Here is a 17,687-nt window from a genome sequence, read left to right on the forward strand (position 1 = left end):
AGTTAACTAGGGCTTTCTGGTAGGCTGGTGGCCATCACAAACTCATACCTTGTGTAGATATGTTTTTTTTTCCATATTTCAGCTGGTTGGCTGCAGTTTTACAAGCCATCCACAAAGGTACTGAACAGCTCTTTCTGCAGTTCTGGCACAATCAGTGAGAACAGCAATTTGCTGTCCCCAAACTACATGGAAAGAAGGGAGAAAGAAACCCCCTTACCCATTTCTGAGGATGCTTTTCTTTGAACAGCTTCATTTGTTGCAGAGCATTTTCAGTGCTTTTGAAAGAAGTTTGGATTGTGCTGTATAACTAGGAGGAGTTTTATCTTCAGGAAGACAAAAAGTACTTTCCTGGGGAGGTGGATAAACTTGGCTCGTAAGTTATGGTGGTAAAGAACTGCCTTTTCTGTAGTCAGCACAGTATGGAAAGCCACCACTCCCTTCACAGAATGTTATCAGTTGTAAACTAGCTTTGACGTGGACAAGCCAACATGGTCATTAAGGTAAAAAATTACTGTCTCTGCATGTTACCAAGCCTGGCAATGCTGCTGGTGTTTCTTAAAGCTCTGCATGCATGAATTTTCCAGTTGTGCAAGAGAGGGAACAGACAGTACTCTTATGTTCCCTTAGAGTTCATAAATAGAAAGAGATAGAGCTGCAGTGTGAAGTGGGGTGTCCTGATGCTACTTCTGTATTGGCTGGAAAAAGTTCCTTGGATAGGATTTTCAGGTAATTCTTTTCTTTTTTCTTTTCAAATATGTGGCAGTGGGGCGTGGAAGTAGGATCTGTCCAGTACGGAGAGCAATGCTGTAGCTGCTTCCCTCTGTTATTACAAAAGACCCTGCATCCCTGGCTAAGGCTGTCTGCTGTAGTGTCAGATTGCAGAAAGGAACCACTGAGCTGTTGCCTCAGCAGCTGGGGAGTGACAGTATGTGAGTGCCACCAGGAGAAGGAGAGGATAGATGGCAATCACACGGGAACGCTGAAGGCTGCTGAGCCATTGCAGCATTCTGTGTGTTGCACAGCAATTGGGAGAATGGAGATGAGAATAGGGTGTTCCTCACCAAGGCCTGAGAGGACAAGATTCAGAGATTCTCAAAAAAGCAGCAGTACCTCAGCCAGCAATTGACAGGAAGCTCTCTGTTTTGCCTTTGAAAACGGGGACTTTTGTTGTTGTTGTCGTTGTTGTGCACTTGATTTTTCAGTTTCCTTTACATTTTCACTATGCAGTATTGCTGTTTCATAGACTGCAAGAAAAGTTTCAAGATGAGAGATTTTTTTACTAATTTATTCAGCAATTTTCTGCAGTTTTAGGCTGTCGGGATGCATTTTTGTTAGGTACTTTTTACAACAGTCTGTGATTAATATCATCACTGACCAAAAGTCTGGAAGGAATCAAATGAGGTCATCTAGCCCAGCCCCAGGACCTGAGAGAATCTAATCTCTCCTTGCTGAGTGATGCTTGTCTAACCTGTTCTTAACAGTCTCCAGTGATTGCTTTAGCACATTCCCTAAACAATGTCTTAATTATGCTACCTGTCCTCTTAGATTATTTTTCTAAAACTGTTCATAATAATAAAAATTACCACTGTTGAATAAGAACATTCTATATTGTCCTCAATGTGCAAACACACAAAACTGGAATCTGAGGAATTGAACAAATAACCCAAAAACAAAAGAGGTGGAGAAGGGAAGAAAAAGAATGGTGCAAATACAATGGTGCAAATAGAATCAAAATACACAGCCTGAGATTAGCAGCTCATTCAACTTTCAGCATGAAAACCTTTAACTCTATGTAGCTCTGATGAGTCTTTTCAGACTGGGCTGCTTTCAGAAATCTGTGGGACAGGTGTGGAAAAGAATGGAAACAAGTCCATGCAAGGAAAAAATCCACTACTTCAGTTGCTAAAAAGGCATAACTGGGAGCAGTAAGAGTTAATTCCATCAAAAAGAAAAATTTTTTAGTCTCAGAGAACTGAAGCAAAAGTAGTTTGGGGCATGTCCACACAGCAATGACTTGGAGATAGAAAGATAAACTCAAGCTAGCCTGAAGCAATATATTTTCTTTTAATACTGCAGGTGAAGAAACCTCCAGCTAACTGTAAGTTTGGTCTAAGACAACACCACCTTTAGCATAAAGGTAGATATGTCGCGGCTGGGGCTGCTACAATATGCCAGAGGACAGGGAAAGGAATTTCAAAGGAATGTTCTTTCCAACAATAATGTTTGTTTTCATGAGATTCGTATCAGTTCCCACTGCATTCAACCGTCCTTTTAATATTTCTAGAGTATCTCCATAGATACTATCTGCTTCTAGATGGGCCCATCTCTGACACATCTGTTTGCCTCAGTGTCCTCCTGCTTCTCAGTTTTGACAAATCCTCTGTGCCAGAGATGCCCAATCTGATCCCAGGAGTGATCACCAGAGACTTTAAAGTATTTCTTCTTGAGTTCTCCTGAAACCAAATGCTGATAAAGATAAGAGTTAGCCCTGAACAACTCAGGATTTTAAGTAAGGCAAGAAAAGTAACAAGAGGTCTTTATTCATTATTCAGTGTCCATGACTTCAAAAATAACACTGTCCCTTTGCTCCAGCTTAATTTTAAAATACTGTCCTCAATGCCCCTTTCCACCCTTGGAAACAAAACGTTCCCTCACACTTTCAAATTCTCCAGAAAGCCATCTTAGCTCTTCTAGGAGATTTGCAGTGACTGCCAGTGCTGACAGTCAGGTGTTTTTTTTTGATGGATGCAGTGGCCAGCTTTTTTGGATTGAAAAAATCATAGGACTGACCTTGACACTAAGCCTTTGGAAGATTTCAGTACTAGACTAGTAATGACAGTTATACTTCTGCAAGTAGTTATATATTTGGGTTACTGGGAAAACTTTGATAGTATGCCAGTGAAGCTAGCATAAAGATATGCCAGAAAAGCAGATATTGATATTATTGACCAGGAAGGTTACCTTTTTTTCTCCCTCCTGCAGAGTTGCATATCAGAAATGTATATATATATCCCTTCTGGAATAACTAAGAAGTCACCATTGCAAAGGAGCCATGATAAAACAGTTCCTTTAAAATTCCATTTTATTTCTTTGTGAACATGATGCATTCACACAATAGATATATTTTTTGCAAGCCTTGCCTGGTGTACTTAGGGTTAATGTTGCTAGTACCCTGCTAGTATCTCCTTGGTTGTGTTGCTACTACGTGGAGTTGCTTGCAGATGTAATGCCAAATTTTGCACTTTAAAGGGAGCCTTGCTAAGTTTTGTACTGAGAAAAATAGTCTTGTACTGATGAGATATTATACTTTCAACTAGGAAAAAAAGCACCTAGAAGATACTCGCTATGTCACAACACTCAGAAATGTACTTTATAATGAAACTATCAAAGGTAATGAATTCTTCCAGTTGGCAATAGTCTCAGTAAACACATTTCTTTGACAAAGTTTTCTTTTCAGAGGCTGGCATGCCAGAGGTTGATGGGGGAGGGGATCTGCAAAAAGGAAATTTGTGCTTCCGTGGTGGAAGGAAAGCCATGAAAGAGGAAGGGTGAGCTAAGGTTATTTGGCTGGATGTCTTGTAATGAATGTCTCCTTAGTGTCTGTCACCTTTATGTGAGAGCTACAGCAGGAGATTGGTAGTTACCTTAGGCACAAAAAGGAAGAAGGAAATGTTAAATATGGAAAACACATTTTGAAGAACATTGTGAAAAATAAATCTTCCATAAATTCTAGTGGGCAAACAAAGGAACCAATCTCTATATCCTAGCATTATAGAAAAGCTGCTTCGCAAGAAAATACTATTTGTCAACAGGTGCTTGCTGTATGTTTTCACTGGTCTACTGCCTCCCTGTATATAGAACCAAGGGTCCCAAAAGCCATGAAGGCAGAGTTTGCTGGTTCTTCAGTCTGCTTTAAGGAAGGCAGAAGTTATTGCTTCTGAGGTTAACACTTCATTCTGAAAAAAAAAATATTGCTATTCCCAGTGAATATCTTAATAGTTATTACTGCAGTTACCACAAAATCCTGTCAGCTCCTTGGAGTATAAGCAAGTGGCATTGCTAGAATTCTGCTCTGGGCTTCTGCTTCCTTGCAAACCTCTCATTCCAGGTTTTAACATCTTGCTTTTGTAACACTTTCCCACAATCCTGTTAGCAGTAACTTCCTAATAGATGTTTGAGTCTGTGTAATGAATGGCTAGTTCTCTGAACCCAAAGGATGTAAAACCAGACAGTACTATCCTGTCTGTGAGTTAGTGTTTCAGTGAAAGGTAAATTCTAAGAACCACGATCCCGCATCAGTAGGGGGCACATAAGTAGAGGGCACCAAAACAATGTGAGGAAACAGATTTTGAGGACAGAAAATAGGTTAATTTACTTTTTTAGTGTTGTGAGAAGTTAATGTTGGTATTCTGGAGCAGCAAGTGTTTATCCTCACATTGACATTATAGTTCAAAACTTCCTACACAAATACTGCACCGTGAATACACTACAATTTCTTGCAGAGAACAGAATAAATAATATTTGACTCTTTCCTGTGTAGCAGAAATTGTCTTGTGATGATACAGGGGGTTTCATTAGTTAGCAGATGAGCTTGGTGTAAAATAATCCCTGCAATGAAAGCCTTGTGAGCTTTTAACCGGAGGGTGACTGCATTACAAGGCACAATGTTAAAGTACTTTTCTGATTTGCCGGCCATTTCAGTCTCCAGAAAATGATCAGTCTCTGTGAATAGACACCTTTCCCAACCTATTCTCCAAACTCAGCTCACACTAGCTCTTATGTGAAAAGCTGTCCCTATTCTGTGTTGGTTTCGATAGCAGAGAAACTAAGAACAGTCACATAAAGATTGGTTCAGCCCCTTGTTTTTAACTTGCGTTTCATCTCCTAGAGCTGTTCAACATAAATCCCTTATTCCTCAGAGACCCTGCTCAGACTGTCATTATAGAAAGGCAGGGAAAGAACCTTCTGCTCTTGTGGGTCATAAACTGCCCTCTAGATGTATTTCAAGCAAAAATCAACATAAGCTGGGGAAAAAAAAAAAAAAAAAAAAAAGAAAGAAATAAAAAAAAAAAGCCAGTGTGATGTAGCTGTAAAACCACAAATTTCCTTCAGAGGAACTTGAACTGATGAGAAGAAGTGGAAAAGTTATGGACACAAACATTCCTCCCCTTTACTCCTTTCAGGATCATTTTGCTTGAAAGCATAGAGGACTTGCTAATCTATGTCCAAAAGAAGAGGATGAGACAAAGGAGTCAGACTAAACACACCACAAGATTTTAAATATCTCTACTGGCTGTCCATGTCCAGGCACTCGTAGGATAGGAGGGCTACAGGGCTCCTCTGTGAGCAGGGGCTGGGGCTGCCCCGTGCTGGATTCCAGCCAATTCCACTGACCCCGCCACTGGGCACAGCTGGTGTCAGCAGCCAAGATGGCAGTGCCTAGGAAAAAGTGTGTTTAAGAAAGGCAAATACACTAGACAGGCAGTGAGGAATGAGAGGGTTTTTAAAAAAAATATATATAATAATAATAAAAAAAGTGTTAGAAACAGCCCCGTGAACACCAAAGTCAGAGAAGAAGTAGAGAAGATGCTTCAGGCACCAAAGCAAAGATTTCCCCCTAGTCCACGGAGAGGGCCATGATGGAGCAGATATCCACACTGCAATCTGTGGAAAACCCCATTCTGGACCAGCGGTTATTTATAGAAAGACTACAGCCCATATACTGGAATAGGGGAAAAGTGTGAGGAAGGAGTGGTGCGGTGGAGCTGTTATAGACTGACCTCAATCCCCATTAACAATCCCTTCTGCTCCCTTTGGAGGGGTCTCACTATCCAAATCTATTTTCATTGGCAATGAATCAGATTAATTTTCCCCAGAGTGAGTCTGTTTTATTGTCCCCTTACAGTAATTGGTAAGTTATCTTCCTATCCTTACCTCAGTGAGCTTTTCCATCTTAATTTCTGCCCCTGTCCTGCTTAGGAGAAGGATTGAGAGTGCAGCTGGGTGGTCACATAGCAGCCAGCCAAGGTTAACCTACAGTACCTAAAACCAGAAAATTAAGACCATCTGACCTTCTAAAATAAGGAAGAAATTGTGGAAAATTCTTTTCCTCAAGATACAGTGGTAGTGTAGAACTAGGAATGACATCCCCTCTGTGTCCCTTTCATAAATGATGAATGTGAAAATGTTTTTTGTTGTAACTGTGCCGCTATGCTTACACATCATCTTTTACACTCACAACATTCTACCATGTCTTTGTGCTGAATGTAATTGTTTATTTCACAGGTTAAATGAGATGAGCTGGTTTAAATTTAAAATATATATATATTATTTTTTTTTGCTTTCTGTCTGATTATTTTTTTTAAGAGTGATATTTTATATATATTTAGGCATGGGATTTTTTTTAATTAAAAAAAAAATGTGACACTGAATATGGGAGCTGAGAACCTGAGAACCACAGGGCTGTGGCATAAAAACATAACTAAATGTTTAAGGACATACTACTGTTTGTTTTTCTTTATGTGGGAACTGTGACGCTGAATATGGGAGCTGAGAACCTGTACTGCTGCTTTACTTCCCTATCTGTTCTTGGAGTTCTCAGGAAAAGGCACAAATGTTCATACCCATGTACCCATCAGGCATAAGCTAATTTTCTGACAGTCTTACTGATAACAGAATTAAAGTTCCAGTGCTTTCCTTCTTCTTTTCTCTAAAGCTGCATCCTCCATACATATATACATATGAATATGTATGGACCAAAACTGCATCATATTATCCTTCACGCAGATACACAAGAAGAGAATCAAAGAGTACTTTATAAAATAAATAAATAAATAAATAAGAAACCCAAAGCACTGAAAAACATGCAGAAAAAGAAAGTCAGACAAATTTTATAGTAATTAAAGTGTACTGCAGGACTACATTTCTACAGTCAGACAGTATATTTAGAACACTTCTTATTGATATCTAACTTCTGTTCGTTTTTCATTGTGTGTCATAGTACTTTTTACATGTTTAACTATTTTTATTTTTAGAACACCTATAGGGCTACATACAGCAGTAGAAGTTAACCACAAACAATCCCTAACTTTGCTAGGTTTCACAAGAAACATATGGAAAATGAGTGCTGGAAAGAGATTTATCAGTTATCTCAGAAAGACACTACCAGAAAGAGAACAAAGGAAACTATAGGAACTTCTTACCCTTTCTTTCCGCAAAGAAAAAAAAATATGCCTCAAAAAGATGCAGCATATCTGTAGTTTTGTAATTTTTAACACAGGGCTGTGGCATAAAAACATAACTAAACGTTTAAGGACATACTACTGTTTGTTTTTCTTTATGTGGGAACTGTGACGCTGAATATGGGAGCTGAGAACCTGTACTGCTGTTTGCTCCCCTATCTGTTCTTGGAGTTCTCAGGAAAAGGCACAAATGTTCATACCCATGTACCCACCAGGCATAAGCTAATTTTTTGACAGTCTTACTGATAACAGAATTAAAGTTCCAGTGCTTTCCTTCTTCTTTTCTCTAAAGCTGCATCCTCCATACATATATACATATGAATATGTATGGACCAAAACTGCATCATATTATCCTTCACGCAGATACACAAGAAGAGAATCAAAGAGAATCATTTGTCTCAAATCCTCGGCCTAGGTTTTAAGCAAAAACACTGTTTAAGATATACAATGATTAAGACATACATGTCATGCTTGATATATATATGTCATACATGTCATGCTTGATATATATATTGAAAACCCTACTTTCAATTTATGTCAGATAGCTTCTAATGTGAAGAGGAGAAATATGCTATTATCCAAAATTTTGCCATGAATGCTGTGCAAGATCACATAGATTCATAGGAAAATGGATTCATGGAATCATAGAAGTGCAGAATGGCTTGGGTTGTAAGGGACCTTAAAGATCATCTAGTTCCAACCCTCCTATCATGGGCAGGGATACCTCCCACTAGACCACGTTGCTCAAAGCACCATCCAATCTGCCTTGAACACTTTCAGGGATGGGGCACCCACAACATACCTTCTCTACTTAGAAGAAGTTTCTGAGATTATAGGTCAATGATATCAAAATTTGTCCATTTTGGGGTCTGATGTCTGATTGCATTAACAAGACATATATATATGATTTAAATATCTGATGTTATTTTCTCTCTTTCTCTTCCTCTTTTTTTTTTTTTTTTTTTTTCTCAGAACAAATTATGACATCGACATCTAAAGGAATTTTCCGGCCATTTTTGATTATCTTCATTGTCCTTGGTTGTTTCATGGCATTTATACTAATTTATATTAAACCGACAAACAGCTGGATCTCTGGTCCTATAGAATCAGCCAGCTCAGTTTTGAAAATGAAGAGCTTCTTTTCTTCCAAAACTGATAATATTAACGAGACTACTATTTTGATCTGGGTTTGGCCATTTGGTCAGACATTTGATCTAACATCCTGCCAAACAATGTTCAACATCCATGGGTGCCATCTGACTATTGACCGCTCACTATATAACAAATCCCATGCAGTTCTCATTCATCACAGGGACATTAGCTGGGATCTGACTAATTTACCTCAGCAAGCCAGGCCACCATTCCAGAAATGGATTTGGATGAACTTGGAGTCTCCAACTCATACTCCTCAAAAGAGTGGCATTGAACACCTTTTTAACCTGACCCTGACTTATCGGCGTGATTCAGATATTCAGGTGCCTTATGGCTTCATGATGGTTGGTACAAGTTCCTTTACATATGAAGTGCCAAGTAAAGAAAACTTGGTGTGTTGGGTTGTAAGTAACTGGAACCCTGAGCATGCTCGAGTCAAGTATTACAATGAGCTTAGCAAATACATTGAAATCCATACCTATGGGCAAGCCTTCGGAGACTACGTCAATGATAAAAACTTAATTCCAACTATCTCTACTTGTAAATTCTACCTTTCATTTGAAAATTCAATCCACAAAGATTATATTACTGAGAAACTTTACAATGCCCTTCTGGCTGGATCAGTACCAGTTGTACTGGGCCCTTCCAGAGAAAACTATGAGAATTACATTCCATCAGATTCTTTCATACATGTGGAAGATTTTCTCTCCCCAAGAGAGCTGGCAGAATATCTTCTAATGCTTGACAAAAATAACAAGATGTACCTTAGTTATTTCAACTGGAAGAAGGATTTCTCAGTGCATCTTCCTAGGTTTTGGGAATCACATGCATGTCTTGCTTGTGATCATGTGAAAAGACACCAGGAATACAAGTCAATTGGAAATTTAGAAAAATGGTTTTGGAATTAATGTGTGTGTGTGTATGTGTGTGTGTGCGCACGTACGTGTGCACTTTTTTGAAGAAGCCAGAAGGATCTTTAGTCCAAGTGGAGAGGAAAGGAATAAGAAAAGAAAAGAAGGAAGAGAAAACCTTATGTCATGGTTTATCAGCTATCCTCTCTTGGCTGTCCTATTTATATTTTGTAAGAGATTTTAAAGATCATGAGCAACAGTCATCAATACTCAGTTTTAAATTATAATGTACATACTAATTATGTGCACTGAAGAATATTTGATTGTTTACTATAATTTTTAAACAAGATTTTTCACATTGTCTATGAAGTATGCCTCATTCTTGCACATAAAGCGGTGATTTTTAACATTTGTTTTTTCCTTTTTTTTTTTTAAAGATTTTATTTGCTTTTTAACCTATTTGGAAAATGAGGACACAACTCTTAAATGCCATAGAGAATTTTAAGAACATAATTTTCTGTTCTATTCTGAAATGTGTGTAATGTTTTAAAAAACAGTAACTTTTTTATGGGTCATCTTATATTTTGAGAACACAGTGAAGTTCAATATCTGTCATTATTTCAGTGTGATCAATTGCACCCCTTTTTAAGGGTGCAGAATGTAGAAATACAGTTTTTAAAACGTATTACCATAGCAGACGCTCTGTTTCTAAAAAGGATGAGTTTCCTAAGAAACAGCTCCTAGAGTTACTTTAGTAATACGTTTGTTACCCTCCAAAGAGTAGAGAAGCCAGATATGAACAAGATGAACAACCATAGTGATCAAAGCCCGATTCATCCAACTTTTGAATGCATTTAAATGCAGCATGTCCTTAATTTTCCTGGTGTATCAAGTATTGTTTACCTGAATCAGGGCTGTAATTGGTGATATATTGATACAGAAGTAAACAGATTTTAATATAGGCATTTGATCGCGTAGATTCATGCACTGAATTTAGCTGGTAATAGTAACCTTTTAGAAATAGCTTGTTAAAAGATTCTAGAAATTTCTCTCTCCTTTTTTTTTTTTTTTATTGTTAAATTTCTCTCCAATTCTGTAAAGATCTGTTGAACTGTAATTATAGTTGGACAACTTGCTGAGTACCGAGTTTCTTTTCTGAAAGAAATATGCTGAAAATCAGTAAATAAGTTATCAAGATGACATATTCAACCATTCAACTCATTATGCTAATGAGTTTTTTTTTCTGAAAACATTTTGTGTGACAGGTATAAACAAATGCATTCTTAAGAACAGTAGATGCTTTCAAAATCTGAATATACAAGCAGGTTTTTAAGTATTAAATTTGCTCTGATAACAAATACAGAAATGTGATGATTGTCATGATTGTTAAAAATATGTCTGTTTCTAATGTGTGTTATTTGATTTTATTACTTTTTTTCTTTCAACAGCTAAGACTTAAATTCTGGATTGCTGTGTATAGTACAAGGTTAGTTTAATGATGTAGGACATACAGATATATTTTGATACCAACTGAAAACCAATCAGCTTGTTTTTTTAGGTCAAAATATTACAGAGTACAGTTTCTACTGAGTTGCAGTCAGCTCTCAGAATCTTGTGTCTACTATTTTGATATGTTTTAAAATCATACTAGAAATGTGAATTCTTTTCTGACTATGTTATCTTTTATTTAAACTACAGAAAGAGTTGTAAAAGAAATGTTAAAAGGTACAAACTCACTGGTAAGCATCACACAGTAAAATTAGTACGTTGTTTCAATAGTTAACAGATGAACATTGAGTTCAAACTTTTGAGACTTATCCCTAAGAAAAAGAAAATAACATGTAAAAAGCTTGAAACATGAAGGTGTAAGATACTTTTCGTTTACCGTGAACAAATACATGTCCTGCTACTAAAGTAAGGCCTGGTAAAAGAAGCTACATACAGAAAAGAATGAAAAAAAGTCTAATAGTTTAACTGGAAAAACTTCTAGTTATGTGATGTAGAAGACCTTGATCAAGCAATGTAATTGATAAGTACTTAAGATTAAACTTGCAGACAACAAGTCTGCTGCAATAATGAATCAAGTTGTAAGTGATGATTAACAAACAATAAAGTGATTTATGAGATACTTTGTTTACCCCAGGCTGGAACAGAAACATGGAAGGCTGTAAGAATAATATACTTACATTTCTAAACTCAGAAACTCCTCTGAAAATCTTATAGAAACACTTGTGTTCTCCCTATGTCTCCATTTAGATATTTATTTATACTGTGTATTGCTGTCTTAAAAAAATAATTTACAAGATACTGTGAACCTCCTAAATTCACCAGCATTCCAGTAGGAAACAAGATGGGCTTACCTTGCAAATTAATGCAATATAAGGAAACCCAGTCTTCTAAAACCAGTGTTGACATTGTCATAATGTGAATAATATTTCTATCATTTTGAAGGCAAGTGGCTATTACCCACAGGAACAAAACCTTTCTGTTTCTTCATACTTTTTGTTTTCAGGGCTGTGAAATTCTCAGCTGCTGAATATGGCACTGCTTCAGCTAGATTACCTGATTTCTTTGATGCTGGAATTTTAAAATTCTTTGCATTGACCTCAGTGGAAGTATATTCACCCATTGGTGAACATGTACTGTCTCTTATTTCATTCCTCATTCCAGATAGCACGAGGTGTGCTAGGCATTACAAGGCCTTAGTCAGAGGAGACTAATTCCTTGGCTTCAAGATTCATCTGATAAATTCTTATATTAATAACAAGTAAGCACAATAATGAGATGAGATGGGAATATATATTACTCGTTACTAAAAAGATCAATAGGAGTATACACTGGAAAGTTTTGAAATATATGCTATGTGTTAAGCCTGTAAGTAGTATTGTTACTTCTGTGAGCACTGGATCCAGTCAGCGTGGCTAATCTTGTGCTGAATTTTAAGGTACATGACAGTCTTTTGCTGGAACTGGAAACAGTCATTCTTGTCACAAAAACTCTACACAAGCTTGTGTAGATACTTTGCCTTGAGGATTCATTACTTGAATTATTTCAAAGATTAATAAAACAGGAAAAAATTAAACCAGATTGAAATGACTAAGAATCATGATCAAATCCTAACACAAGACATGGCCCTAATGTCTCATTGATATTCCTGAAGTGTGCGGTCTGGAACAAAAGTGAGTCAGTCATTTTATGAAGATTTTAGGGGGATCTACGTGTATGTATTGTCAAGACTTAAGCAGTATGGAAGACTGAATGTAAAGAGCTTTGCTGACAGAAGCTGTAACATCTTCAGACGTATCCAGCCTAGGTGAATAATGATGGAAAAAATGGTTGTAAATTATCTGGACTTCATGCATGCAAAAATGCAATCTGCCTGGACCTACACACCTAACTAACAGAAGATTGATTCCAGTCTGTTTATGGTCTTTCTGTGTGCCATCCTACATGAACAATTAGTGTAATGGGTTCAAATAGTAAATCACTGTGAAGGAGAATGGGCAAAAACAATTAATTATGGAAAGAAAAATTACACGGAATTAGTTAAAATGGAAAACAAGGCATTATTTATGCCATGGTACCACTGTCAAAAGAAGATACTTGTACAATAAAAGAGAAATTAAAGATGAGAAATCACATCAATTCTTACTATTTTCTTAACAATTTTATTTAGCCAGTCAGTTCATTTTATTTGCCAGCCAAGTAATCCAGCAGCATGCTTACTTGTCACATATTACATCGTCAGTCATTGAAGACAGAGTAATCATTATTCTTTCTTTTACTATACCTTCGTTTGGTTGTTCTTAGGCACTCTGTGCTATGCTGAGCTATCAACATTATACTGTCTTAATCAGTGTGGAAAATAAGATCCAAAACAGATAAAATGCTAACAGCAGATGCATTGCTATCCCACTGAATGTGAAGAGATGTCAGACAAACTGGCAGCAGATCCTTCTGAAGAAGACTTTTCCTTTCATTTCACCAATACTCAATGACCATAGCAGCTCATGCTCAATGTGAGATCTCCCTTCCTTAGCAAATTCAGGTTCCCAGTTTCTTTGAATGCCTCTTGTCATCCAAGGTGGCTGTGATTGCAATGAACAAGCAGCCTGAGCGAGGCCCACAGACTGTGCAAGAAAGAGCCAGCAACATATTTGTTTTTTAAGAAATATATTAAATGAAATGAAAGACCGAGAGAGCTAGAATATGTATGTGGGGCTGCGGATTTCATGCAGACTGAGCACTATCTGTGTAACTGGCACTGCTGATCACAGTAAACAGATGGTTACTGGCTCTAGCTACTTATGTTCACTTTCAACCTGGAACTGAAGAAGAAAAAGAAAAAGAAAAAGGGAAAGGGAAAGGGAAAGGGAAAGGAAAATGAAAAGGAAAAGGAAAAGGAAAAGGAAAAGAAAGAGAAAAAGTACCATATAATTTTCTCTAATCAGGCATCTGTTAAATAACTAATAACTGTTACTGGTTATTCAAAAATGACACTCCTGTTGGCCTTGTATTATCTCTTTTATTAGATAAAAAATAACATTGGGGGTGGAAGACTGAAGTCTGTCAGTATGCTAATCATATTTCCCATTTGATATAAAGAATTCTTATTATCTTTTCTTTTTTGATTTTGAAATAAATCCTTCTGCACTTATGCAACAATGCTTTGTGGACCTCATTCAGAAAGGACCTTAAGCACATGCATATGACCATGAGAATTTAAGATCATCTTAAGTGCTTTAATGCAATGGGGCTTCTAACAGTATATTTTTTACTGTCTTTGGGAATTGTGCCTGAGAGCACAGTCTATAGCATAGGCCAACTTGTGTGTCCTTTTAACATCCATGGGTCTATTCTGTGAGTAAACTGGCTACTCCAAACTGAAAACTCTTCAGACTAATTCTAGCTTAGTGCTTATCCATCAGACGTTGGCCCTACTCTTCTGCTTCAGCATATAGCATGTGCATCATCACCTCATATCATCCATTCAGTATGGCACCCCACCTTACAACCTCCCTGTGCTGTGCACTTAGATGTTGAATACAGAGGTGAGAGGAGCTGAGGCTTGCTGAGATGATATTTAGAATATTCTCCTAGGAAGAAAGTATAAAACCTGGTCACATCTGCTTCATTTAACCCAGACCAAGGACGTCCTAGAGGGGATGAGTCTAATCTTAGAACAATCATAGAATATCCTGAGTTGGTAGGGACCCATGAAGATCATCATGTCCAACTCCTGACTCCACACAGGGCAACCTAGGAGTTAAACCATGTATCTAAGAGTATTGTCCAAATGCTATTTGAACATCTAAATGTGAACCCCTGAATTACTTATTTGCTTTCTGAGGATAAGAAAAGGCATATAATTGAAAAACAGCACATGGTTTTATTCCCACTGTTGAGGAAATGTTTGCATTCTTCATCTTAGAGAAGCATAGAACCAGAAACAACTGAGTTGTAAGTAAATTAATTGGACTACTGATTTATACTAAACTAGAGTTTTAGGAACTAGAGGCCGACAGCCTGGGAGAGACAGAGAACACAAGTGTGTCTGCACACACAGGGAGGCTTCTGACCTCTTTAAATCTAATGGTGGAAGTTAGTCAAATATTCAAGTGCTTCCTTCATCCAAACCAGTAAATTATTGAGAAGAGAATCTAGGTGAAGTACTTGTTTATCTAACAGTTGGTGGGTATTCTTATTAACAATGGGTGACAATTCTGCTTTCTTGTTTGGTGTTTTGTTTTTCTCATATAAGTGTTTTTTTTGGATGTTAGACCACAATCGATACAAATACAATTCATTCAAAATGGTTGTTTAAGCTTCATCTTTTACCCCTTGCTCAGGCAAATATTCCACCAAAGTCAGTAGCCGATATGGGACATTCCCAAATGGGACATTCCCAAACTTTCATACAGGATGAGCCCAGAGTGGAATGGCTGGGGTAAAAAGCAACCTTCTTATTTGTGGATGTTTTCCTTATAATATATGAATAAATGGTTCTAGTGCTACAGCCCATTCTAACTTCAAAGAATCAGTGTAACATTCATACTGGTTAGATATATTCATAAAAAGTACAGGAATGCCAAGAAATTGATTAAATAAACCATGCAGTAGTAATTTTAATTCATGGCACAAATGCCACAGAGTGATACAGATAATAAAACCATAAACTCATGAGAAATAATTAGTCCTAGAGACATCATCCTGTGGTTTCTGTATTGGAAAAAGTCACTTAATTACTCTATTGGAAAGCTATTTAATTGAGAAACCTTTATGTTGCCATATTCCCCATGCAATTAACTGAACCCAATAGTTTCTGTGCAGTGAAGAGTTCAGAGGTTTGGTCACATGTCAGAGCCTTTCACCTCTGGGTTAATTGCCTGAATTATGAGTAGGTTGGTGCAGGTGGCTATTTGGGAACCTCTAGCAGGTGATACTATGATCTCAACCAGGCTTCTCATTCCTACTTTTAGCTAAGGAGGTAAAGAACTGAAGTCATGTGAACTGAACTCATGTGACATCTTTGTGCATTTCTCAGTGCACAGAGTGACCTAGGGTGCTCCCAGTCCTGCTGCCTTCACCATGCCTGTTTGTGATTACACAGAAGTCTCTTGTCTTCAAGAGTATTGGCATTTCTTTGAAGTATAGTGCTTGTCTGTACAAATGAAGTGTTCATACCTGGGGGAACTCTTCATTAACATTCCTAAGTAAATTAGTAAAAAAAAAAATCATCTAATCATTGCAAATTGGCAGGAAAAGCAATTGTTTGTTATTCTATATATGAATTAGTCCAGCATAAAACAAGCTTTCATGAAACCCTGTCCCCCTGACTTGATACAGACAGTTTGGATCTATATACAAGGACATGCATGACAGCAAAATGTGAAAGATATACCATAAACTAATGCTTTGAAATTGGGATAAATTTCCTATAGAGCCTTGAAGCTGTAACTAACCACTTAACAGTCACCAAATGAAAATGTTCCCATCAGTCCTTTTCCTTATAACATGGTATGAAAAGCCAGTCTGATATATGTATGCTGTTTGGTAAATAATTTAACCATAAAATCTATATTTTCCTTTGCTGTTTCCTTCTGTAATGCATATGTTAAATGAGATTAAAAAGTATGGAAAGTTAACTCCCTTGGTGCAGGTTAATGTTTCAAGGATTCAGTGGATATCCTGAAGACAACAAAATGAGAAGATTTTCCATCTATACAAAATTCTAATGTGCCAAACTGCTTCCAGTGAATAATAATAATAATAATTTAAAAATAAAATAAAAAGTTATGTATGTCTTTTTATTAGGATTTGCAAAATCTTCTATTAATGCACTGTAATTTTGCACTATTTTGTAAGAAAATAAAAAAAAAGAGGGATAAAGAAAAAAAAGGAACTGACAAAGAAACAGAAAAAAAAATGTAAAAATAGATGCCAAATGTATAGTTTGTAAAATACTATTTTTCTTATATAAGGTGTCATCTTATAGTGAATCTAACTGTGTTAATGTAAACTGTGAAAAATGTGATGTACTGTTGTGACACAGCCTGTCAAGGGCCATTTCTAACACACAGACTAGTCACCTGGACTTGTTTATATATGAAACATATTCATAAATCTGATATCACTTTTATACTTATTTTTTGTAGGCTATTTTTCCACATTTACAACACAACTGTTATTTTATATCAAACATTAATTTTGCTTTAAAATATTGTTTAAATAGCTGGGTGGGTGTCTTAAATGTGCCAGATGTTCAAAACTGTAACAAGGTACTTCAGAAACTATTCTCTGCAAAGCTGTAATGCTGCTGAAATTCAAAATGTTTTGTTGAACAAACAGGCATACTGTCAATAAGCAATGGTTTTTGGTCCATGATAATGATGATAATGCTACATTCGCTAGGATAAATGCCTGGTAGTTATGAGCTGCACTTCCCTATCTTTCTCTCTGTTGGAGAAACAATACTGGGTGCCATAGCTGAATGTCATAGATATTCAGCCACTTGCATGATGTGCCATAGACTTGACCTCCAAAACATATTGACAAGAATTAGGAGAAAAACCCTAAAGCTGCTTGTCCTGATTCAAACCCACTTTGGGCATGGATCACGGGATTGCACTCAGGACTGGCACAATCTCTGTAAAGATAGTAAGTTCTCTATGTAGAAACATGGGACATTTACTCTCCTAGTGAAAGATCAGGACCAAAGTTCCTTTCTTGTGTATTTGAGCATAACATTGAATGGGATCTGATATGAACCCTTTATTCATGTTCTCAACTAATAATATTTCGTGTACTGACAACTTAATCTTTTATATGTTTTAAATAGCATACATAATGCATAAATTCATGTGTAAGAAATAGTAACTATGGAAAACTTAATTTTAATAAAAGAATTAAAACCATTCTTATCTGCAGGCACATTTTAAGATGC

The 17,687-nt window shown here is 36.9% G+C and overlaps 1 protein-coding gene across 9 annotated transcripts in view; it reads left to right on the forward strand.

The window, feature by feature from the left end:
- The window catches only part of FUT9 (fucosyltransferase 9), a 105,348-nt gene extending 94,161 nt beyond the window's left edge, over positions 1–11,187 (forward strand). For 8 of the 9 annotated variants that reach the window (XM_032183680.1, XM_032183682.1, XM_032183683.1 and 5 more), the window contains one exon: positions 8,214–11,187. In XM_032183680.1, the coding sequence (XP_032039571.1) occupies positions 8,222–9,301 (1,080 nt within the window). In that variant the 5' untranslated portion in view covers positions 8,214–8,221 and the 3' untranslated portion in view covers positions 9,302–11,187. Of the gene's footprint in view, positions 1–3,134; positions 3,549–8,213 lie in introns of those variants that run through there. The other variant, XM_032183687.1, reaches the window with a different exon arrangement.
- Positions 11,188–17,687: the final 6,500 nt, after the last annotated feature.

Source organism: Aythya fuligula, chromosome 3 (genome assembly GCF_009819795.1).
Source record: "Aythya fuligula isolate bAytFul2 chromosome 3, bAytFul2.pri, whole genome shotgun sequence".
Taxonomy (NCBI): domain Eukaryota; kingdom Metazoa; phylum Chordata; class Aves; order Anseriformes; family Anatidae; genus Aythya; species Aythya fuligula.